The 26718-nt window shown below is 38.3% G+C and overlaps 1 protein-coding gene across 1 annotated transcript in view; it reads left to right on the top strand.

Annotated features, from left to right (window-relative positions):
- The window catches only part of LOC136878917 (aldo-keto reductase family 1 member B1), a 71851-nt gene that overhangs the window by 28158 nt on the left and 16975 nt on the right, over positions 1-26718 (top strand). The window contains exon 5 of the mRNA XM_067152530.2: positions 6572-6778. Within this exon, the coding sequence (XP_067008631.2) occupies positions 6572-6778 (207 nt within the window). The remainder of the gene's footprint in view (positions 1-6571; positions 6779-26718) is intronic.

The following is a 26718-nucleotide window of genomic DNA, read 5'->3' as shown; positions in this document are numbered from 1 at the left end:
CTGTGAATTTCATCTACCTGTTTGCAGTCTTTCACTTGTTCTTTACTTAAATATGCATGTAACTGCTGCTCTGAATCAATAAGTCTTTTTCTATCCTGATATGAACATATTCTTTTACAATATTTACATTATCATGATTTGCATTATAATCACTGTCTTTCATTAGCGTAGGGAAAGGAATTATTTTATATAACTGAAAGTTTTTCTTGTCACTTAGAGGCATTTCAATTACATACACCAACATATTCTTATTTATGAATGCATTTGCAGTTGCAATCCTGTAAATTAAATAATCTCGAGCCATATCCAACTCTAAAGGGAGGGTCATCCCTTGTGGAAACTGATCTTAGGATTTCCTATAAGCTTTTAAAATCTCAGAAGGGCTCAAAATTTGCATATTAATAATCCCCAATTGTGCATACATTATCCCATCTGATATCACCTTATATTGATCATACACTTGTGAAATGAGATCCTCTATCTCTATCAAATGTCAGTTAATGGCAATCTCAATATCTAATTGAGTGAACTTGCGTTTTAATTGATTTGTTTCATTTCCCAAAAACTCTTTTATCTGTTCTAAATTCTTGTTTAATTTTAGCTCATTAGCTGTTACATCGTATAAAGTATTGTTCAATGACTGTAGTGTAGACCGTGTGACAGTAAGTTGTTCCTTCGCGAGTTTAAGTGTTGAAAGTTGTTCTTTCTCTAATTCCGAAATTTTATTTTGGTACATCTCAGCATCATCGCTATCGAGCGTCCCAAACAATGTTTTCGATAATGTACCTATGAAATTAAATAAACCTCTCTTTTCGTGTTTCACTGTATTAGTGAATTGTTTCAAAGTGTCCCTTAATTCCTGTACTCTCTGTAAGCGATTAATCTCCGTCTGCACTTCGTGTTGGCAGGTAAAATTAAATTCACTCTGTAACTGATAACATAACACCTGTGTTTTCTGTATGTTCTTCCTAGTATGCCTCTGCTAATTTACTTAAATTGACATAAGTGACCAATCTCCACTCTGTAGTAGACAATTGTACGTTTCCCTCATCTTTAAAATATATCCCTCGGGTTTTCTCACATGGAGTTATTTGAAAATCTATCCCATTTCCAACTACTTTTCCCGGAAAATATACTGTAAGCACTACATAAATTATCCAATACATCTTGAATGTAGTGTATGTCTTCTTGTTTCCTTACAAGTGACCTGCAAAGAGAAGTCTCTGTTGTACCGTACTGTAGGAGTACTACATTTATGCAAAAATTTGCAATTACACATGTTTCAAACACTGTTATAATAATTCATAGTAACTCATTTCTAATGCAAGTTATGTTCATCATGTCATGTGGTATGCACATGGTATCACCCTAATGAATGTTTCCCGTGTTGGGGTTCGTATCCTGTATGTGGTTTTGTTAAGTGTAGCCACCACCATATTTCGTATAGCTCTCCCAATTTGTGTACCCCTGTTTAGTTATTAGATCACTTTACTTCCGTATACGCAACTACTGAAGGACACTTTCGCTCAAGGTTCAGTAGTCTCACTTTCCTGTTATCTGTAGCGGCCTGGCTGCCGTGTTCTGACAGTGTCCCTTTCTAAGTGCTTCGTTATCTGATGAATGCCGTTATGTTAGCTTGAGCTGGTCAAGTTCAAACATCCCTTCGCTCTACTCAACACTGTATTCTATTATTATTATTATTATTATTATTATTATTATTATTATTATTATTATTATTATTATTATTATTATGGATATACTTTTCACTTTTAGTTAAGCTGGATCTTTGTGTTCACCTTGTTGCATGCACATATCATATCAATAGATCTCCATGTTTATATCTAACATCACTCTATAAGATCGGACTCTCAGTTCGAATCCCGATGTGTGAAGTGACAACTAGGTTAGGCTCTCACGGACCATAACCCTTCTGAAGGGTTTCACGATAACACGCCATGTGTTCCGCTCTGCCAATTATTTCTTAGCCCCTCGATCATTCAGGTTTTAATATCTAAAAACTTCTCATGAAATTTAGGACGTGATTTGGTGGGATATTTCAAACTAATCCTACCAGCAATCGTCGATACTTCCAAAGTGCCGTCGGAGTAAGGAGAAGTGTCGCCTTACTGCGGCCTAAATTGGGGCAATCCTCCATCCTGTGGTCTGTGCTTCGACCCTCTACACGTAAAGTTTTAGGCGGTTTTTGTGTACTTTGATTAGCTTACCTTTCTTGTTGATTTTCAACAAGCAGTTTACACCATCAATTCGCTCTATTTCGTAAGGTCCTCTGTATTGTGGTTCAAATTTTGATGACCTCCCTCGTCTCAAGGTTTCATCTCTTAATAATACCTTATCGCCTACCTGAAAATCTATTTCCCATTGTTTTCTCTCATAATTTTGTTTCTCCCGCTCCTTGCTCTGAATCAGTTTTGCGTGCGATCTCATGGTTTTCCTGTAATCTACGGGTTAGGCCTTCGATTACATTCTGATACTCATTATAAGTAGGCTCTGGTTTTCTCTGCAAAATTCCCGGTATATTAGCCTTTCGCCCGAATATCAATTCATATGGTGTGAACTCTGTGTTACTGTGTTTAGAAGTGTTATACACAAAAGTAGCTGTTGGTAGATATTCATCCCAGTCATTCTGCTCTTTACATACGTAATGACGCAAATATTCTATGATCACGCGGTGTGATCGCTCAATACTCCCGTTTGATTGTGGCCTGAATGCCGTTGTATGGATCTTTTCGATTCTCAAAATTGTGCATAACCTCTTAAAAGTTTGACTCATGAAATTACTTCCCATATCTGTTAGAATTTTACTTGGAATCCCGAACATGGCAATTACATTCATTACTAGTGTTTTTGCTACCGTCTCAGCTTCCTGATTGACCATTGGGCTGGCAATTCAATATTTTGACAGCTGGTCTTGACAGGTAAGTATATATTTGTGTTGTCTCTCTGTAACCGGCAGGGGTCCCACGACGTCGATTGCTGCTTTTTCAAATACTTGGTTCGGGGTGTCTGTTAAAATCATGGGCATTCTAACCTCTGGACCCGTAATTTTATTTTTCTGACACGAAGGACAAGAACATACAAATGTTTCTACATCCTTCTTCATATTCGGCCACTGTATAACATCTTTAATACGTGCTAACGTTCTTGTGATCCCTTGGTGTCTGCCTATAAGGGACATATGGGCATCGCGCAATATTGCTAACTTTTCCTCCTCGGTTAAGTCTTTTCGCTCTTTAACAGGTGTTTCGCCTTCTTCGGACTCATTCTCCTCTGTTGCCTTAGCCTTTATTGCTTGGAGAAATTTATTAAATGCATCCCTCAGCCTTTGAGCCCATAAAAATTATTTTTCTATTTTCACCCTCAGTTTGTCTTACACTTCAATGCTGAGGTTGTTTATGTGCTGTAATTTACCTCTGTGTACAAACCAACAAGAGCCCCCTGTAAAACCCCTGTCCCCTATAGTCCATAAAAATAATTTGTAGCTTAGTTTCTTCCGCTTTTCGTCTTCTTAAATACTGAATTTCACAAATATATGGTGCCACCATTTTCCTATCATGGTGTTGAACAGAGCCGTTCGGTATGGCAACCCTGTTGTCATAAGAGCAATACTGATTTCTTAACATGGAATGAGCTATAGTTTAAATGGGTTTAGCAATAATATCATATCATTAAAAATCATAGGCAAAGTTAAGAGAGAATAGCATAAAATTAACACCTGAAAAACATAAGAAGTCTGAATATTCCACGTTCACATTTACAAACCTGGGGATTTTTCAAATTACAAATTTATTCCAAAAAAAAAAAAAAAACCCACAATTACCAAGTTTCATTTTCAACCAATAATATTAACAGTAATGTATTCTATAACTACAATAGCATAAATTATAATAAATAAGAATATTCAGATTCAGGAATGAATAAGCTTAAATGCGATCAGTGCAATGTTACGAACATTGGTCAAACGGGAAGAAATTTCTCTAAAAGATACCAATAACATGTCCTCGCTAACAAACACAGAAAATATTTGGCTATGAGCGTACACGTGGCTGAATCTGGCTACCAATAAACTAATATAAACAAAGGCTTAATCATACGTGAAATAATACATAATGGGAATCTGATGAGCGTATACAAGAATATCTATATAGGATTGGACCAGATTTTCAATAAGAATAATAATCTGAGTGATATTCAACACAACAAAAATCCACTATACGAACGAAGGTCTTTTATCTTAAAGTCATGGAAATTCAAACATTTTAAAGTAAGCCCCTTATAAACAAACATCCCTCCTGCCCAATTTGCATACAAGTGGAACATTTTCCCCTTCCCTTGCCCACACTTCCCCAACCCCTCCAAGTCAGGTCCCTCAAGGTGCGAGAAGACACAAGTACAATACGCGCAGCAGTACGGTAAAGAACAAACTAACGCTTAGCTTGGAGGCAGTCAGCCATAGGGACGAGTACAGATAGGGTAAGTTTCAATATTTTCTCAACAAGAAAAAAATGTGATTCATTTCAGCACTTTAAATCAACAAGATATTCTTTCCCTTTCCAGACCTTTATATTGACCAGATTTATGTTCAAAAGCCTCTGGCACTTCGACATTTTGACAAAACCAACTGTAAGGGAGGCCCCTTTTCTCTTCCACATCATGTGCTATAGCTGAAGAAACGCACAATCAGTACACTGAAACTCTAATCGAGCTACAGTCAGCTGCTGACTGTTTTTAACAAAGTTTTTTACACAGAATTATTGTACTCTAGTTGTTGTTTTAAGTGTGTTATTTTAAAATATTCGTAATAAATTTTTGTAGAATGTAACCAAAACAGTCGCACAGACTTTTTCTACCGGGCGAGTTGGCTGTGCGGTTAGGGGCGCGCAGCTGTGAGCTTGCATCCGGGAGATAGTTGGTTCGAGCCCCATTGTCGACAGCCCTGAAGATGGTTTTCCATGGTTTCCCATTTTCACACCAGGCAAATGCTGGGGCTGTACCTTAAGGCCACGGCCGCTTCCTTCCAACTCCTAACCATTTCCTATCCCATCGTCGCCATAAGACCTATCTGTCAGTGCGACGTAAAACCAGTAGCAGACCTTTTCTAAAGATTGCTCAGAAAAGTTGATGTATTCAGTGGTATTCAATGTATTCAAGAGTGACATTCAATGTGCTACGGCTGAAGAAGTCTTCCAGTAAGACAAAACGTACTGTATTACGCTTGGACATTGAAATTGCATGTGTTTTCACTTGTGAAGTGATGTGTATTGATTACGGGGATACTTTAAATAAAATGAAAGATCGTAATCAAATTATATCAATATTAACCATGACAAAGAAATTTGTCAATTGTAACAGAGTGATTTTGTTGGTTCCTCGGTAATATATTGAAGAAATATTAGGTGACATTTTAAAGTGTGTACTAGGATAACTTTCCATATATAACAGAGTCAAAAAGAAGCTCAACATTCTCATTTTATACTGTTTATAAGACATGTAATCTACACTGACAGTATAACGCATGTAGAAGTATTGTTCATGTTGTTTGTTATTGAATATAACCTCCCTGTTAATTGTTCCAATCACGCTGGTCCTTTATTTAGGAACATGTTCCTGGACTCAAAAATTGCCGCAAAATATGGCTCTGCCAGAACTAAAACCTCAGTCAACCTTGCAGAAATGTGCAGTGAATAAAAAGAGAAAATTATTGCTTGCCTAATGTTTTTCTTCATTTGTAATGAATGGTAGTAACCAAAGTGATTCAAAGTTCTACCCAATTGTGGTTACTTTCTGCAACCCACTTCAACAAATTCAGAGTTGTCTTTTAGCATTTCCTGTTTTAAAAGGAATTGCAACAGGCATTAACATTGCCAGTCTTTTACTCACTGACTTGAAATAATACAACATCCTCTCAAACAAATGCATTGCTCTTGGTACAGATAATGCCCTGGTGGTGGTAGGGTTACAGATGGATGTGGCAGGGCTGTTGAGAAGGGAAATTTTTTTAGTTTAATTGTAGGATGCCCTTGTCATTTAATAAATTTAGCTGCTGAAAAGGGATCGGCATATCTGCCTGTTAAAGCAGATGAACTTTTAATATATATTTTCTAGTTGTATATTTTTTGGAGTAACGTAGCCTTTGTATGCATCATGTTGGTAAGAAAAATCCAAATGTTCTTCGCATAACCGACAATTTAATCTGACACACCCCCACCCCCAATCTCCCGATTTTTCAGTTTGGAAGGATGGTAGGTGTGTGATAACACATAATAAACAAAACAGCGACAAACTATCCCCAAAGATAAAGCAACTTGTTCAAAATATTTGCAAGCCAATGACCCTTGCTTGTTCAGAAGTTATACAACCTTAGTCTGTCAGCTTTTCATTTAGTGGCTGATTTGTGGTCTTCATTGGCATTTTTATACAGGCAGTAGCCTCCCCACTGACACTTGTGATTGAAATTGTTCTTATATATCGATAATGCCTCCTTTTTTACTGCCTGTCACATGTGTGTAATTGTTTGTTCCCTCTCTATATTATACCGGATTTTGTGCTTCAGGTGGAGTGCCATCCATACTTAAACCAGAAGCAACTCATGGATTTCTGCAAGTCAAAGGATATTACCATCACTGCCTACAGTCCTCTGGGATCACCTGATCGTCCTTGGGCAAAGCCAGATGATCCTCAGTTAATGGATGATCCAAAATTGAAGCAAGTGGCTGAAAAGTATGGCAAGACTCCTGCTCAGATCTTACTGAAATACCAGGTATATTGATTCATTGTCCCTTTCTTGAATTTTGCCAAGGGCTTAGCGTGCCTGAAGAAACCTGGAAAGTCATTGATATAAGTTTAATGGAGTTCACGAGTTGTAGCTTTATAAAACTGAAAAGGTTTGCATTTTGTTTATGATAAAATCTTTTATATATTGAGCCCTGACAGCAATCCCTGTGACCATTTTGCACATTTCAATTCTGTATCTCAGTGTTGGGTAGCGCCGCGGCAAAGCAAAGCAGTCGGAGATTCATGAAGCCTCTACTCTAGGGACGTGTAAGTCCGACGAGTCGGGTCACAGGTTTATATAGTGGACTGTTATTAGTGTGGTTTAAACGTAGAAAATAATCATAATTTCTTGCCTAAAATTACGTGAATATTCCGCAACAGAATGCTAAGAGATCTAGGATATTGGCATATTCATCAAGATACATTGACCATCATTTCATTTCATTTCATCCTAAATTAGATAACTATCCTAGTAATTCCTACGCTACATCAAATGAGAACTCTATAAAATGTTTCATTTATGGAAGGATTTTCCGTTTAATGATTCAAATAACTTCGAATGTCAATTACATTATGAGCAAATTATTAGCAACACAAACGGATATAGAAAGAAAAAAAAAAAAATGTTACGTTTAAATTGAAATAAACACCTAACTTCTTGCTCTTGTTACAAAGAAATTATAACATCGTTAATCAAGAGAAAATCGAAAAACAAAAGAGACAAAGTGTCCCACTGCTGAAGGCTTACAGTGAAAGATCTATTATCCATCACGTATTTCGAAATAAATAATTGGGAATTATTGAATCGTCCATTTCAAAATACTGTTCCTACTCAAATATCTCATAATATTCCGTCATTCTAATTTAAATCATCGCCTTATTTATCGGTAAACTGTCTACCTAGCAACTTGAAAACACCGTTATTCTAACTTCATAAATCATCATAAATGCAAGAGAAATGTTTGAAAGACACAGAATCGTAACATAATATGTCATCCACCAAAATCATGCATTTAAAAGACAGACTCAATTCTCTCGAACATTCATCGAAGACTGCACCTAGATAAAGGACATCAATAGACATTGCAGCATCTACAATAACCTTCTCTAACTACGTTGATTCTGCGCCTCCGGATTCCACTGCGACGTTTGGCCTGAAATAACTACATCAGCACTAGGCATCAACTCAAATGATCTACAAAATATCCAACTAGCAAAGAAATGATTTACTTACCGTAGGAGATCATATTCCCTTTGCGACATGACCGAATATCTATACGTTATCGTTTATTTTGTGAAGATCCTAAACATCCCTTTAATACCGTGCGCTCTGGTCAATCTTGTATTTAAATAGGATAAATGTGACGATCATCTATTAGTGTTCGTGAGTGCAAAATCCAATAACATTATTCTAAAATACGGCCTCGTGCCTAAATAAATCATTCATCACAACAACATCAAAATTCACGCATGACCAACACAATTCCTAACGCCAATGCTATCATCAGGACCTTCACATTACATCATCATAAAATACGCAATCCTAATGACACGTCTATAACCATCCACATCTCATTATCCACGTACATATTTTCAAAGATCCTACTGTATCAAACACCTTATCACATCGCACAAATCGTCATGCACGGTGAATTCACAATACTTAGGAATAATCTATTCAGGCAATTACGTCAAACTACTAAATACGTTGCCGCATTAACACCGTATCATCACGAGAATATCACACTTCCATTATCAAACACCGCATTTCTGCACAAGCACATAATATTTGAAGACCACAGAATCGCACGTCGCAAATACTAAGCTCCTCCGGGGTATTTTGAGCCATGAGTTAGGTTAATGCTCATCACCATAACACCATTACGGTACCAATAACATCGATGCCGAAAAACCATTCCGTAAAACCTTGCTAGCAGATATTAAAAGAAAACTTACACGACCCGTCGCATATTATCACAACATAGATTGACTCACTGCACTAGACGCAACGATCATAATTAATACAACGCAATGATTAACAAATAACGGTCGCCTTCAAGTTGAAAATTGAACATGTCTTAAATCGACATTAAAATAAATACTACTCTACATCTAAAATAAGCAACTACGTGGCGGAACATTTAGATGATATTCAAGTACTCATCCTGGGTTGTTGCTCCACGACAGTGTCACCTTCCGTGTTCAGCTCTCAACCATAAATATTATTCATTAATGTCCATCACATTCCTGGCCAGATCCTTCGAGGTCCCTCTATTTTAGTTGTTCATGTTAATACGTGCAGTCATCTCATATGTATAACCAATAACTGACGGTTCCATGTTACCTGAAACTCAGAGATATCAATTAGGACAGAGTTATACTCCTTGATACAATTTTACAGTTCAATTGATACACTTGCCTTTGCACTTTCAATAACAAGATATCTTGTTTTACAATATAATAAGTGTTTATAGTATGCCAATATCACGCTAATATATCTTTTCAACACAATCTTTTCCCTACGAATTTTTGCTTCCGATCCTTCTAAGATACAGATTGAAAGTCAACTTCCTCAGAGACAAAAACAAATTCTACAACTACATAATAATCGCAGACTGTTTGCTTTTAGAATTCTTCTCTGCTTCCAGCTCCCATATGTTCTTGACAATTGGAAACATTTGACACGTAATGCGTAATGATCTCGTATAAATCAGCTGTACTAGCAAAGGAACTTATTTAATAATTGCCGCCTTGTATTTAGGTTAGTAATCGACAGTTTCATTTATTCATCTCGATCGTCGAATCGTGCGAGACTAGATGTACAAGGTATGGCCCTCTCATATAAACTTATTATTCACACATTTCATGGGCCTCAGTAACATTCTGTCATTGATATTCTGCCGTTCATGCATTTCAGTAACTATACTTGAGGAATGTGGTCATTTAATCCTGCCCTATCTTCCACGATGTTTAATCGTCTACCAATATTTCCAAGGCACCACGGGGTTTAGAGCTTGTTATCAATCCGCCGCTATCTTCAATTCAGCGATGCCGTTCACATAATTAGACAAGTCAACTGAACTCAAATTCACCTGGAAATGTGATAACCGAACATAAGATTTCATTGACGTTATTTCTCAACATAAACTTCCAATGCGTTCACCAATCTCATCCTGACATACATTGGAAGGTTATAATATATATAAATAAAATTCTAGGGGGCCTGTTGTCTGTAATGTCATTTATTTTGCCAAATTTTGATATATTTATCCATTTCAGGTCAATTTAAGATCGTATCAGTAGTTTTAGCTTTTTTGTCTTTTTGTTCCACACTCACGGATAAACAGCTGAATAGATCTCGGCCAGACTACACATTTAGTCTACTCATCCAGGAGCAGATTTTAATATGCATATCATATAAAAATCGCTGAATAGAGTGGGGGTGTATAGGAAGACCAGAAAAGCTTTTTCAATTTTTTGTGGGCCGATGGCCTCAGATGTTAGGCCCCTTTAAACAACAAGCAAGCATCAATTTTCTCTTACACTATTGATTTAATGTAAAATCTATAGACTATATGTGAAATGTCCCTCCATTTTAAATAACTTTCGTTAGGTACATAATTTCACTTACTCTTCTAATGATAGAGAAAATTACTATTTCCTACAGGCTTCATGCTCTGCAGCCGCTGACGGACGCCCTCGCAGACCTACAGTTATTTGAAGGTTCCATAACAGTAGCCAATCAGAGATGCATCATATTTCTCTTGGCTGATAAAGAGGGGTCCAGAAAAATGTATACACTCTTTGATAGTCAATATTAATGGAACAAAATTACATACCGTTACAGTTTTTACATCGCGGGGAAGGTTATTTTGTGTGTTCAAAGTGACCCCCATCAGCAGCCAAATGGCATCGATGCTGCTGAATTGCAGACTGAACTGCAGCTGTCATTGTTGCCGGTGTGATAGCCGCAAAGGACTTCTCGATGGTTTCTCGTAGCTCGTTCAGTGTAGCTAGCTTCTGTCGATAAACTTCATTTTTCAAGGTCCCCCATAGGTAGAAGTCAAGAGGTGTAAGGGCTGGAGATTGTGGTGGGTACTCAACAGCTCCTCTTTGACCTACCCATTGTCCAGGTAGATTTTCATCCAAGTAGGCTCTGACATCTCTGGTAGTGAGGCGGAACGCCATCTTGTTGTAGGTAAAGTCTTTCCTTTCCAACCATCTCTCAGATGGCAGGTAAAATAGATGTTTGCAGCATATGAAGATACACCTCACCAGTTACGGTACCTCAAAGAAGAATGGGCTAATCAAACCGCGTGATAACAGAGCACTCCACATGTTAACACCAGGTAGATTAACATGTTTGTCCACATGAACATGAGGATTTTCAGGAGCCCAGTACACACAGGTGTGGCGGTTTACAGTACCATTCAGTTTGAATTGCATCTCATCAGACTAGATAACCATCCCTGCAAACCATTCATCATTGCGAAGCATGCCTTCAAACCACTTGCAGTACTCCATCCTTCGATTTGGGCTGTCTTCGTTCATAACGTGCAGCTTTCTGCAATGTATACTATCTGTTTTGCAGCCTTCAGAATTCATCGTACGGTTGATTGGCTGACTGCACTTTCACATGCACCCTGATTCACAGATTTTTGAGGTGAGCTAGTAAAATGTTGCAATACAGCAGCGCTGGAAGCTGGACTTGTTGATGTTTTTTGGTCGGCTAGATCTTTTCTTGTGTACATCTTGAACAGTACAGTCTGCTTCAAATTTATCCCGAGTACGATAAATAGTTGCACATGTTGGTGGCAGAGTTCCGTACACATTATGGCATTGCCGTTGTACCTCCATGTTTTCATACTTCCAGTACCACTTCAATACGGCCTTGCGTTGCTCGAAGGGCAATCTTACTTCATTTTTTGCTGCACTTTCATCTGCGGGAAAACGTGCGCCAAGATTGTCGCGCCATTCGCGTGATCTTTATCGTCTGTTGAGAAAACAATGGACGTTATTTTGTTCCAAAGATATTACCGTACTTACTCGTGTATTAGTCCCCCTTTTGCATACAAACCCCCCCCCCCCCAACGTAATTCGTCAGAGAACAATGATTCTGCTTCGAAGTGGGTACAAGCCTTACTGCAGCTCCGATGACATCACACAAATTTGTGGATAGTTACATCTGTACTACCCGCACAATGAAAGCACGCGTCAGTCATGCAGTATATCTGTGTTTCGTAGTTAAGAAATGTCTCCTCCGTAGCATAGGCCTACTGAAACTCTGACGTCGTACTAATAGGTGAATAGTTTTGTGCCCAACCTACGCAATTAAAGCGTGTATTAGTCATGATATATGTCTGTTTTTTGTAGTTAAGAATGTATGCCAACGTAATGGTTAGCACAGTTAGCTGCCGTTCTCGGGGGCCTGAGTTCGATTCCCGGTATGGCATTGCCCGAGATTTAAGAATGGCAGGAAAGTTCATATGCGGTAAAAATTGTATATGCGGCTCCCCTCCATTGGGGGCTGCACCACTTCAGGATGAGGAAACGAGTTTACTTTAGTTAAGAAATATTTGCGGTTGTTGCTGTTAATATAGCAGGCGATATCATTAACAAAGTGATCATTTAATAAATGTAACTCGGGCCGATACAGCCTACGTAATATTTGGAGAGAAGGTTTAAAGCGCGATAAAAACAATCTAATCATAACGATTGTTTTACTTGCCGACGTACCTAAATAATGATGATGATGATGATGATGATGATAATAATAATGGTAATAATAATGATATTGATTTTAGCTCCCCACTAAGTTTTGATTTTCTGGGACGCCAAACAACAAACTATGCATTAATAAAAAATATGGAGGTAACGAACGTGCAAAATTAAACGTTACAACAATAAAACGCATTACTGCCACACCTGTGGATATCCATAAATGTGACAAGCTTTCCTGTTATATATTTTTATTCCTTCAGTCATAGAACTTCAGCACTAGTCAGGCACTTACTAGCATACCTAACCTAAACAATGCAATCTCTCTTATCTCAATTATGGCTGTTTAGGTAAATCCTGATATGATAAATGTAGAGAACAAGCTTGAAATATACTTACAAATAAAGTCTGGCTTTCAATAGCCGCAGTTACCCAAAGAATGCTTCCAGTCATTATGTATTACATTTGAAAGTACAACGCGTAACATACGCTAGTTATCAGCCGGTGGGTTGGCACGCTTTTTACAGCATGCCTTTATTCAGCAGGGGTGGCTTCTGCTACACATACACAAACTGGGAATAAGAGACCATCTCCAGGAACCATTTGCGAATAGATTCTCACTGTTTGGACTACTACGTAGTTGGCAACGAAACTATTTTGTAAGTTGCAAAAAGGCGGAATCTCAAATACTTACGATTGCCGTGAAGATGTCATTTGGAATGAAGACACGCCGGTAGCATTTCATGTTGATTGGTCCGTATTGAACTGTGATTACGTAGAAAATTAAAATTTTTAGTTTAACAGGGCCACCTTTTCAATATAAAATTTTGCAATGCAGTTTACATTACAAATGAACACTAATTTGGTACTAGTTTTGACCTAAGAACAAGGTCATCATCAGCCAATAACACAAATTGCACAACATATCAAATGGTCCATATACGGTGTATATGTGCCATAAAAATTTGTCGTTTGATGCTAAATGTTAAAAGTTGAAGATGAAAAATAGTCACAATGGTGATAAAAGTTTTATATTATGCACAAAATGCATTAAAATCGGGCACTTAACTGCTGGTGAAGGATGATTCAAGTTGATTAATCTGGATGCTGAATATTCTTAAAACTTGCGTATCATTCGTTACAAAGTTCTGATAGCTATAAGTCAGTATATGGTAGCAGTGGCGTTTAGAAATTAAGTTACGCACATGCAGTGAATAATGTACAAACATGTTACATTGATGCCGTTTAACCCTTTCCCGCCCTTAGCACCCGATAGCGCCAGACTCTTCACTTTGCCTTCCGGTACTTAGCGCCCGAAGGCGCCCGGCTGCATTATCTGCACACTTACGCGTGCTATGCAATAGTTTTTTGTTTTCTTCGGCTTTGAAGTGTTTGAGGCAATTATGAATACGCAGTACGATCTACAAGTCTTAGGAAGTGAAAGAAGAGCTATAGTCTTATCTTGACGTCGCCTAGGAAACGGTCTTGAACTTCCGCAAGCGCGGGACAGCTGTTTCGTTCGTAAACATGGCAGGATTGAATACTGCGGATATTGAAACTGAGCTGAATATAGGCGACGAAAGTGACACAGAATCGTTGAGTAGGGGTGGAGGTGAATTTTGAGTGAGGGAATAACATATCGACGAAAACAATTTTAGTGATAACAGTGATGTAAGTGAAAACGGATTACGCGAATTCAGATCTCATTGCGATGCTGCAGCATTTCAGTTAACACAAATATTTAGTTTTGTTACTCCGAATGATTATATGGATGATGTTGAACTTGTCCATAATTTCGAAAGAGTATTACGAGAAATATATTATTTTTGACAAATGTTAGGAGACAAACTACTCAGTGAGATAGCCACTTGCATGCATATATATATATATATATATATATGCAGCATTCAAACAGGCACATTCCGGAAACATAGATACAGAATGTGAAGGCACTTGCTCAGGGGAAATAGAAGCTGATATACAGTATACATTCCACTTCCAGAATCGCGCTGTTATTGGTTTAGAGGGATTCATACAACATGAGAATGTGACAAATAGAACCTACCTTTGTGTCGTGTACCACAATGGGGGGGGAGGTTTGAACCAACAACTTTATGACTCGATGAATACGGAAATGGATGTGATGGTATGTTTTCTAATATTATTGAAAATTTGAATACATTATGATCCATTGGAATGGCTCAAATCAGAGTTCATCACCTTGCCAAAAAAGCAAAACGCAAACCATTGTGGAGATTACCGCACAATAAGCTTGATGAGTCATCTCTTGAAAGTGTTCTTGAGAGTGATACACAGAAGAATATACAGACTGTGTGAAGATCAGATAGCCCCTAATCAATTTGGGTTTATTAAAGCAGTAGGTATGAGAGAAGCTTTGTTCAGTGTGCAGGTCCTCTTTCAGAGATGTAGAGATGTAAATAAGAATGTATTTGCTTGTTTAATAGACTACCAGAAAGCCTTTGACTGTGTAAAACATGAAAAATTGATGGATATTTTGAGAAATGTTGTAATGGAGGAAAGACATCTGCGAATCATCAAGACGCTGTACTGGAATCAAACAGCGGTACTGCGTGTTGAAGGAGAACACACCGAAGCAGTCAAAATTCTGAGAGGAGTGAGGCAGGGATGTATCTTGTCACCTATACTATTTAATTTTTATTCAGAATACATATTTAGAGAAGCCTTGGAAGATATAAAAGATGGAACTTTGATAAATGGAGTGAGATTAAACATCTGGTATGCTGATGATACAATTGTATTTGCTGATACTATCCAAGCGCTACAATCACTAATGGATAGAATTGTAAGAGTCAGCAGCCAATACGGGGTTGAAATAAACACCGCAAAGACAAAACTCATGGTTATAAGTAAGGAAAATATTTCCGGAATAAACTTGGTTATAAATCAAGAGTATAGAAAGGGTAAAACAATATTCATACATTGGAACCATAATAAATGAAGACTGGGATTGCTCACAAGAAGTCAAGGTACGCATTGGAAAAGCAAGAAGTATGTTCTACAAAATGAGTAATGTGTTTAACTCATTGCGGACCGTGGACAGCGTAAGACGTTTAAGCTTGCTCCTATGCTGCGGGCCGTGGACGGCGTAAGACGTTTAATGTTCCGCGGGAAGCAGTGCTGTTTATATTAGTCATCTATGCATTCTTACACCTTAGTCAGCGTTACTGGTTGTAGCAGGAAGTTGATTGACCTTGTTGAGATAACCCTCGCATTGAGTGGGCTCGTGTTTATCTCAGCTGTTTTAGCGGAAATATCTCGGCACTTCCTCGCGCGTCAAGATGGTACTTGAGGTTCCAATGCAGTGCGTGTCGTTCTTGCCGAGTGTAGTATAATGGCTTATAAAACAAAATTTCTTACGGAAGATTAATTATTAGATATTGTTCACAATGATCCTGGTGATGAACTTATTCCTGAAGTACTCAGATAGTAAAAGTGAGAGTGACGAGGAAGTTCAGATTCCCGAATCCGATAGTCCTATAGAGAAAGTGAAGTGCCTGATGCATATCATCCTAGTTATTGTCCGCCCGTTCCATCATTTACAGAGAATTCAGCTATAAACATTCAAATAGAAAATAAGCAGGATATTTTGAGTTATGTGTGTGAGCTGACCAATCTATACACGAGTCAAGTGATAAGTGCGGTGCTCCGGCCTTTCACAAAGAAATCGATCATGCAATCGTGGAAACAGTCCAAAATCCTGATATAAAAATGTACTGGACCGAAGACCCTGTTTTTCATCCTCAGATATTTTCTAATACAATGTTCCGAACACGCTTCCTTCATATTCTTTCATTTCTTCACTTCGGTGACAGTAATCATTATGCCGAAAATACAGATTGGCTGTATAAAATTAGACGTATTTTGAAACCTGTGACACCAGATATCACACCCTAAATATTTACTAGAGGTAAGCACACAGTATCATTTTTCTAACATTTATAGTTTAGGAGTAATTGTAAATTGTATTAAGTGATGCACGTCAAGAGGGCTGGGTATGAAAATGGCTGGTCCAGGCATTGAAGTGTCCCGCTCAGAAGCAGGTACTGAACGTGTTAAAAGCCACAATCTAACTTTAGGGACTCAAATCAGACTTCTGCACTGTTATGTATTTTCTGTTCTTTTATATGGTGTAGAAACATGGACCTTGTAACACAGATAGATACAACCTACTCCAAAAATACTCCAAGGGAAAATCAACAGCAAAAGAGGTCCTGGAAGAAGAATATCTTGGCTGGACAATCTTAGAGGCTGGTGCAATATGTCATCAGTTGAACTGTTCCGCACTGCCACAAACAAGACGAAAATAGCCATCATAATCGCCAACATCCTAAACGGATATGCACCGAAAGAAGGAGAAGAAGAAGTGATCAACAGTTTTTATTATACACTGACTGACAGAGCAAATGCAACACCAAGAAGGAGTGGTCAGAACTTTATGCCAATTGCAGGGTAGACTGACGTCACTGAGGTATGCTCATGATGTGAAATGCGCCGCTGTGCTGCGCACGTAGCGAACGATAAATGGGATTACATAAAATCAGCTTCATGGTCCGTATCGCACTTCAATAGATTCACAATTAAGTATTTATTTTCCACCTAGTCGATACAATGATTGCTTAAGGCAATTTTTAATGGTCAAAAGTGGTACATGTTTCGTATATTATCAACATCTTCAGCCACATAACACTGTTTAGATGAAAAATGTATAAAATTGACAAAGTAATGCTTTAGAGGAAGTGTCCTTAAAATTAACATAAGATTGAGTTATTTGTTTGTTTTAATCTTGTCAATCTTATGTTAATTTTAAGGACACTTCCTCTAAAGCATTACTTTGTCAATTTTATACATTTTTCATCTAAACAGTGTTATGTGGCTGAAGATGTTGATAATATACGAAACATGTACCACTTTTGACCATTAAAAATTGCCTTAAGCAATCATTGTATCGACTAGGTGGAAAATAAATACTTAATTGTGAATCGATAAATGGGACACGGCGTTGGCGAATGGCCCACTTCGTACCGTGATTTCTCAGCCGACAGTCATTGTAGAACGTGTTGTCGTGTGCCACAGGACACGTATATAGCTAAAAATGCCAGGCCGCCGTCAACGGAGGCATTTCCAGCAGACAGACGACTTTACGAGGGGTATGGTGATCGGGCTGAGAAGGGCAGGTTGGTCGCTTCGTCAAATCGCAGCCGATACCCATAGGGATGTGTCCACGGTGCAGCGCCTGTGGCGAAGATGGTTGGCGCAGGGACATGTGGCACGTGCGAGGGGTCCAGGCGCAGCCCGAGTGACGTCAGCACGCGAGGATCGGCGCATCCGCCGCCAAGCGGTGGCAGCCCCGCACGCCACGTCAACCGCCATTCTTCAGCATGTGCAAGACACCCTGGCTGTTCCAATATCGACCAGAACAATTTCCCGTCGATTGGTTGAAGGAGGCCTGCACTCCCGGCGTCCGCTCAGAAGACTAACATTGACTCCACAGCATAGACGTGCACGCCTGGCATGGTGCCGGGCTAGAGCCACTTGGATGAGGGAATGGTGGAACGTCGTGTTCTCCGATGAGTCACGCTTCTGTTCTGTCAGTGATAGTCACCGCAGACGAGTGTGGCGTCGGCGTGGAGAAAGGTCAAATCCGGCAGTAACTGTGGAGCGCCCTACCGCTAGACAACGCGGCATCATGGTTTGGGGCGCTATTGCGTATGATTCCACGTCACCTGTAGTGCGTATTCAAGGCACGTTAAATGCCCACCGCTACATGCAGCATGTGCTGCGGCCGGTGGCACTCCCGTACCTTCAGGGGCTGCCCAATGCTCTGTTTCAGCAGGATAATGCCCGCCCACACACTGCTCGCATCTTCCAACAGGCTCTACGAGGTGTACAGATGCTTCCGTGGCCAGCGTACTCTCCGGATCTTTCACCAATCGAACACGTGTGGGATCTCATTGGACGCCGTTTGCAAACTCTGCCCCAGCCTCGTACGGACGACCAACTGTGGCAAATGGTTGACAGAGAATGGAGAACCATCCCTCAGGACACCATCCGCACTCTTATTGACTCTGTACCTCGACGTGTTTCTGCGTGCATCGCCGCTCGCTGTGGTCCTACATCCTACTGAGTCGATGCCGTGCGCATTGTGTAACCTGCATATCGGTTTGAAATAAACATCAATTATTCGTCCGTGCCGTCTCTGTTTTTTCCCCAACTTTCATCCCTTTCGAACCACTCCTCCTTGGTGTTGCATTGTCACTGTCAGTCAGTGTACTTAACTTTTTTCTGAAACAGTGTGCTCTGCTTCAATTTTTCCTAAATAATACTGTAGGTTGAAATCTGGCAATAAGTGGACTGAAAATGTGGGCGGGAAAGGGTTAAAGAGCTTGTAGTTTGATGTCCTTAAAACCTGAAGGTGAAAGTTGCGCATGGAGGTCAAATTATTTCTATGAAGTAGGTGGCAAAGATTTGCAGTTCATTGCAGAAACAAGTGGACTGATTAATAATAATAATAATAATAATAATAATAATAATAATAATAATAATAATAAAAGCCAAATTAGTACGAGGGCTGTTGAAAAATGGGGCCGATCAAATAGCAAAAAATATAATTAAAAAATATAATGAAAATATGTGACTCACTTTGCGCTGTGGTGTGTTGGATGTATTGCATAATGAATATGGAGGGAAGCATGAGTAGGGAAGATCAGGAACAGAGGGGAAAACGGGGAAGGGAGGAGGGGCCCTTTTTATGGCGGGGCTGAGGGGTACGGGAATAGGGGTAATTGCTGCGGAAAGGTACCATGAAATGAATGAAAAATCTATTTACGATTAGTTAAATTAACATTTCCAAAAATAATAATGAGGTCAAATAGAATATTGGATTTCTCCTAAATGTCATTAAGGTTGTACACTGATCTAAATGTATAAAACAATTTGCCGTTATATCAAGTAGGGGGCCTTTGTTTAATATCTTATGGGTTTCCATATCTTGCTCTATGTTGGTAAAATTATGATTGTAATCTTGCACGTGCTGATCTACTGCTGAGAATTTGTTATATCTTAGGCCGTTAATATGTTCTGAATATCTTGTTGAAACTCCTCAGTCTGTCCAACATACGAAAAATTGCAATTATTACACTTGATTGTGTAAACTCCTGATTTTGAGAAACTATTAATCCTCTTAACTGATGTGAATTGTAGAAGATATCAGCATTTTTGTTGTTAGTTTTAAAGGCTATTTTTACGTTGTTTCTTAAAAATGTTAGAGATTTTACAGATCTCTTCATTAAACATGGTGGAAATTAAGGGGACGTTAAGTAAATCTTTTCTTAATGTGGTCGAAGGACGATGTCTGTATTTGTTTATTATTCTTCCAATAAAAAAATTATTGTAACCATTGGATTAGCAATACTTCGAATGGTGTTCAGTTAGTTTTTTAGATCTTTTTTAGACATGGTTACATTAAAGGCTCGCTGAACTAAGCTATTGTAAGTTGCTCGTTTGAATCTTTGAATGTATTGGGTCTTGGCAGATTGTAGAAGCAATTTGAGTGGGTTTTCTGAAGATCTTATAATTTAAAAAGGTTGGGTGTCTGGTGCTGGTTAAATCTAAATAGTTTATTTTTTTGATTATTTTCGGATTCCAGTGTGTTTTTAATGTATGAATCAACATTAAGACTGAGAAGAGTGGTAGCAGTGTTGACTGTTTTTCATCCATAATTACTAAGATATCATCTACATATCTAGCCCATATTGTCAAAGTTTTTGTTGTTGTCAATTTTAGGATGTTGTAGAAATCTAGGTAGTTTCTGCTAAGATACCTGAGGCAGGTGAGCCCATTGCCAAACCTTCCTGTTGATAGATGATGTTATCAAAAGTGAAGAAATTGTTATTCACAGGACATGAAGTCCTGGTTTTTAAATTGACTTAAATGGCTATATTTAAATTATTTTCGATAATAGGATATAACTTTTATAATTGTGTGCTGGGAAGCATATTCACGATATCAAAAGAATGAAGGGAGTTGGATGTTGAACTTTTTAAATTTATTAGTTCTGTGGTGTTCTTAATGGATTGTTGTACATAAATTGGTAATTCTTCCTCAAAAACTTTTGGATAAATTGAGATATATTGTATAAAGGGCTTGGTCTGTAATTGATGATTGGGCGAATGAGGACAGTGGCCTTGTGTATCTTAGGAAGGGTTGGATTTATGATTATTAATTTTGTTTTTTCTTGATCTGTAATTAGGTACGGGGTGTTCTTTAGGGTCTGTTTGAGTAATCATTGAATTCTCTGAGTGGGGTCCTTTTTAACTATAGAAAATGAACTGTCCATAAAGATTTTCTTTGTTTTGTTAATGTACTCATTTTTCTCCATTACAACGGTTGTATTACCCTTGTCGGCTTTAGTGATAAGATCGTTGTCACTGATCTTTTTTTTTAAAGTGCATATAAGCGTTTTTGTTTGGCAATTAAATCCTTGTTTTTGTTATTAGTGGGGTTAATCGAATTGTTTGGAAAGAAACTGTTGTTCAGTTTCCCTTCTGTATCGAATCTTAATTCGTCTTGTTGATCTATTGGCATTTTGTTAATGGCTAGTTTGGATTCTGTGATCATGGTAGTGGCTGTGTTAAGCACATTAAGGTTAGGCCAGTTATGTTTGGGGCCTTTAGGTAAAATCAAATTTTCGTCTTCATTCAAAGGCACCCTAGATAAATTTATAACTGGTGGATGAAATTGTTCAGTCCCGTTCATGGTTATTCTGGTTACTTTAAACTGGTTGTTGTAAGGGCAAATCCAATTTTTTTCTCTCTTAAGATTTGCTCTTTCTGGTAAATAATTTATTATCGACTTGGGTTTGAAAAAGATTCCATTGAGCACCTGAGAGAGGCTACAAGGTGAGTTTCGTATAACCTATGATTTAAGGAGGATTTTTTCTTATATAAGAATCTGATTTCTTCTCTTAACCAAATTTTACTAGTTTTATTGTGAGTTTTAATGGATTGAGGCAAAAAACTATGTTTCTTAATATTGCCTTTGAGAAAATTAGGGGTTAAATTCAGCGAGATACACTGTTTAAGGTATTCAAGTTGGCGGCACAAGAGTACGATAATTGAAGTGATAGCAGTGATCAGGTTTTCTTTGTGGTAGGCCTACTGCTTAACTGACAGACACAAATGACTGTCATTATGTTCTTTTGTATCAATATTGCATAATATGATATCCTTATCCCTTCTCTCTACGAAGTCGAGTATAAAGCAAGATGAATCTTCGTAGCAACGTCAACCTCATCAAAGGAGTTAACAAGATGAAACTAATGACGTGATGTACGAGTAATTAAACGGTCTATATTTACTTTATATGTAAGCCTAAAATTCATGTGTTCACCATTTATTCTTTTTAAATTTAGAAATACTGCCTTCCAACAACAATAGCCAGTAAAACTCTGAATACATTCATTTGTTAAAGAATAGTGTTGAATGTTAACATGTACAATTTATAGGTCTTTGAAGTCGTGTTCACTGCACAAAATTTGAGGTTATCACATATTGGAAGCCAAGAATAACTGCCGAGAGGATTTGTTGTGCTGACCACACGACACCTCATCTGCAGGCCTTCGGGCTTAGCAGCGGTCGCTTGGTAGGACGAGGCCCTTCAAGGGCTGTAATGCCATGGGGTTTGCTTGTTTGTTCTGTTTTAATTGTGGGGGAGAAAAAGGGGTCTAATACGCGAGTAAATATGGTAATATTATCAAAGAGCATCTAAATTTTTCTGGACTGCTCTGTATATCTGAACACAGAGGTAACATGAGGTAGAACTTTCTTCCCTTTGGTGTCTGTCTGGTTATCTGTCTGTTTGTATATTCCTAAAAGTGGAAAACAGCTGGACTTATTTCAACCAGAGTACGTATTTGTATTATACTTGCTCATTATGTTATCAGTTGCATATGATGCCATAGTAATCACATGGAGTTGGTATTTATAGGAAGATTATTCTGAAATATTTTCGTTAACATTAGGTCTGTCAAAAGACTGTATATAACAAACCTTTAAGAATATGTTATTTCCGCTCCTTTATGCCATGTATATATTTATTATTCGACGAATAATAACGCAGATGATTACGAAAATTTTTATTTGTAGTCAGTCTCTTTGGACATGCGCATGTCACTTCAAGGTGGGCAACGGGAAATACTAAAGACCCATTTTACTCTTTTCAATAGGACAAATATTAAGGGAGATATCATCAATGTCAGAGCACCATGCCAGTGGTCAGAGATACAATATGCAACCTGAGAACCATGGAGAATTTTGCACAATTTCGGACCAGGAACTGTACCCTACAGTAAATTCGGAAATAGTCATAATTCTTTCTAGACTTCTTCAGCTTCATTATATTTCACGTTACTGTCACACGTTTTTGTATGAAAATATCATTTTAACATGTTGCATTGAACGTGTGAATAGAGCCATATTACTTCGCATAAATTACTGAAGCTAACGTGTAATCCACTGCAGATTCCTGTGCGAAGATCGGGCACAAATGTTAGTATATAAATAATTGTATGTGTTTGCAGTAACTTAGCCTTTGTATGCATCATGTTGGTAAGAAAAATCAAGATGGTTTTCACGTAACAGATAACTGAACCCCCGATCTCAGTTTCAACTCGGTTAATTTATAACTGTTAGGTTCTTCAGTCTGCCAAAACTAATTTTGAGTAATAAATTTATAAACTACGAAAGAATATTATCAGATTTTCATCATCATCATACTAAACCATCTCCAGTTTCCCGGGTATGGTATATGAGCCTCCTCCATCTCATCCTGTCCTTGTACCATTCTTCCTCCACCAACTTGTCCCAATCATGACCTCTCAGCATTACATCGCTCTTAACTAAATCTATCCATTTCCTTCGTGGCCTTCCCACGGGTAGTCTTCCTTCTACCTTTCTGTCAAATTCCTTCCTTGCAGTTCTGTTTACTGGCATCCTCTTCATGTGACCAAACCACTTCAGTCTTGATATCTGAATTTTATTTAGGAGAGAATTGTCTATTCCTACTTCTTCTCTAATTTTCTCATTCCTAATCTTGTCTTTCCTGGTTTTCTGGATCATAGTGCGTAGGAATTTCATTTCAGCTGCCTGAAGTTTGGAATTATCTCTTGGTCAGTGTTGTGGTTTCGAGACTGTATGTAAGAATTGGTGTATAATAGGACTTGTACAATGTCATTTTTGTTTTCATGGGTATTTGCTCATCCCACAGCAGGTGTCTTACCTGGTGGTAAAATTGTGCTGCCTTATTGATTCGATTGTTCACCTCATGTTTTGCTAGGTTGTCATTTGATATAACGCTACCCAAGTATTTGAAAACTGGAACGCTGTCCAGTTGAGCTTCATTTAACATGACTATTGGTTCTGCTCCTTCCCCATTCGACACTCCATGTCGTACGATGTCGGCATGTTAAAGATCTCTGGTGACACATTTCGTGTTTACCCGACAAAATTCATTAAATCTCAGCCATAGACGCCCAAGAGAGTTTCGGTTTACTCGGTCTGCCATCTAGTGGGGGCCTAGAGTAAAACGGAACGTCGAAATTGACGAGCAGACAGCCAGATGGCGTCAGATTGAAATGTCTGCACACGGTAGCTGAGGCCATACGATTATTAGTATTATTATTATTATTATTATTATTATTATTATTATTATTATTATTATTATTATTATTACCACCGTCTTGGTCTTGCTGATGTTTAAACCATATTTCTTAAACTCCTCATTCCAGCTTTGTATTCTCTCTCCCAATTCATCTTCTGAGTCACTCCAGATCGCAACATCATCTGCAAATGTGAAGGCTTTGATATCTCCGTGTTCTTTCCTTTTAATAGATTTCATTACTACATCCATTACAATAATAAATAGAAGTGGTGACAATGAGCTGCCCTGCTGCACTCCTCTCTTTGTTTCAAACCAGTCCGACAAACCACATCCTACTTGAATACAGCTTCTGTTCCCACTATACAACATTTTCACTTTGTCTATGAGGCTGTCTCGCACTTGAAGTTCTTTCATGCATTGCCAAATTCTTTCCCTTGGTACACTATCGTATGCTTTCTCAATGTCCAAAAATATTAGGAATAAAGGCTTGTTCTTCTCCCAGTATTTTTCCATTAGCATCCTAATTGCAAATATAAGGTCTGTAGTTGACCTTCCTGGTCTGAAACCATACTGCTCTTCTTCCAAAATTGGTTCAACAATATCTCTGATTCTGGTCTCTATTATTTTTTCCAATATTTTCAGGACATGAGACAGTAGTGTGATACCACGGTAATTAGTACATTTTCGTCGGCTTCCTTTCTTGAACAGAGGTACAATGATGCCCATCTTCCAGTCCTCAGAAATAGTATTTTCCTCCCATATCTTGTTGAGCAGTCTATAGAGCCATTGGATTCCTGGAACTCCCGCTGCTTTCAGCATATCTGCACTTAGTTCATCTACGCCCACTGCCTTTCCTTTCTTCATGCTCTTGAGCGCATTTTCAACCTCAAGCCATGTAATTGGTGGTTCAGTTGTGGTTCCTCGACTTGGCTCTCCTCTATCCGTTATGTTTTCTGTATCTCCATTCAGCAGCTTTTCGAAATAGATCTTGAGTTCCTGTTTAATTTCTGCCTCTTCTTGTGCCAGAGTTCCATCATCACGTTCTATTGCTTTTATGGTCTCTTGATCCCTTCGCTTGTTTTTCACTACTCTGTATAGCAATTTCATATTTCCTCTACTGTCCTCTTCCAGTTTGTCTGCAAACTCATTCCATTTCTTCTCTTTTTCTTCACTTACAATGTTCTTTACAGCAAGTTTCTTGTTCCTGTATACTCCTTGAAGTCTTTGTATTTCTTGTTCATTTCGTTCTTGTCCCTGTTTTTGTTTCTCCTTGTCCAGTGGCTTCTTTATTTGGTTTCTTTCTTTCACCGCTGTTTTTACTCTATCATTCCACCATGGTGTCTCCTTTTTTCTTTTGATAGAACTTGTAACTCCACATAGGTTTTTGGCTTCTCCCACAAAGGTGTCTTTGAAGGCCTTCCATTCTTCATTAACGCTGGTTACTTCACACTTCGGCAAACTCTGTTGAATCCTTAGTTTGTATTCTTCCTTTATTTGGACTTCTTGCAACTTCCAAGTTTTAAACTTGGTTTTTTCGTAATAAGTTTCTGCGTTTCATTTGTCTTATGTTTGAAGTCTACTACCAACAATCTGTGGTCACTGTCCATGCTTTCACTAGGGATGACGTTTACATCTGTGATGTTCCTGCCACCATCTTTATTTGTGATTACGTAGTCAATCAGTGTTCTATACTGGCCATCCCAACTGTACCTTGTTATTCTGTGACTGTCTCTTTTTTTGAAGAATGTATTTTTGATTATAAGATCACTTCTTCTGCACAGATCTAATAGTTGTTCTCCTTCTGGGTTCCTTTGTCCAAATCCATGTGGACCAATGATGTTCTCGTACCCAAGTCTGTCTACCCCAACTTGCGCATTTAGATCTCCAATAATAATAATAACAACATTTTCCTCATTAACAGTATCTTCCAGGTCTTGCCGAAATTTCTTTTTGTCTTCCTCACTGCAGCCTGTCTGTGGGGCATACACTTGTATGATGGTGTACTTAGTGTTCTCCAGTTTCATGGACATTTTAATGATTCTATCACTTTTGCAGATAACTTCAGCTGTAGCATCAGTCCTTTCGTTAATTAAGAATCCAACACCATTTTTCGCTACCTTCTCCTGTCCACTCCAGTATAATTTATAACCTCCACGAAGTGTCTTGCATCCAATCCCTTTCCATTTGGTCTCGCTTAATCCCAGTATTGATATTTTTCTTCTATCCATCATGTCTAGGAGTTCTAACTTTCCAGTTAATGATAGAATGTTCATAGTTCCAATTCGGTATTTGGGTCTCTTTTTTTATTTGGGGTTTCCTTTCAGAACATTGTATATCATCAGCCTTACGGTCATCATACTTTACAATTGTCTGAGAGGACGTGTCAGTCCGGTCTATAATATTCTTTCCGAAGCTCTTTTTCTTATTGAAAGCAACTATACTCAATACTCTCCTGCTGACTTGCTAGGCCTAACGCATAAGAGGATTTTCTTTCAGGGTTTACTCCCTTAG

The sequence above is a fragment of the Anabrus simplex genome, chromosome 8 (assembly GCF_040414725.1).
Source record: "Anabrus simplex isolate iqAnaSimp1 chromosome 8, ASM4041472v1, whole genome shotgun sequence".
In the NCBI taxonomy this organism is placed as follows: domain Eukaryota; kingdom Metazoa; phylum Arthropoda; class Insecta; order Orthoptera; family Tettigoniidae; genus Anabrus; species Anabrus simplex.
The sequence above is the reverse complement of the archived record's forward strand: the minus strand, read 5'-3'. Positions and strand labels throughout refer to the sequence as shown.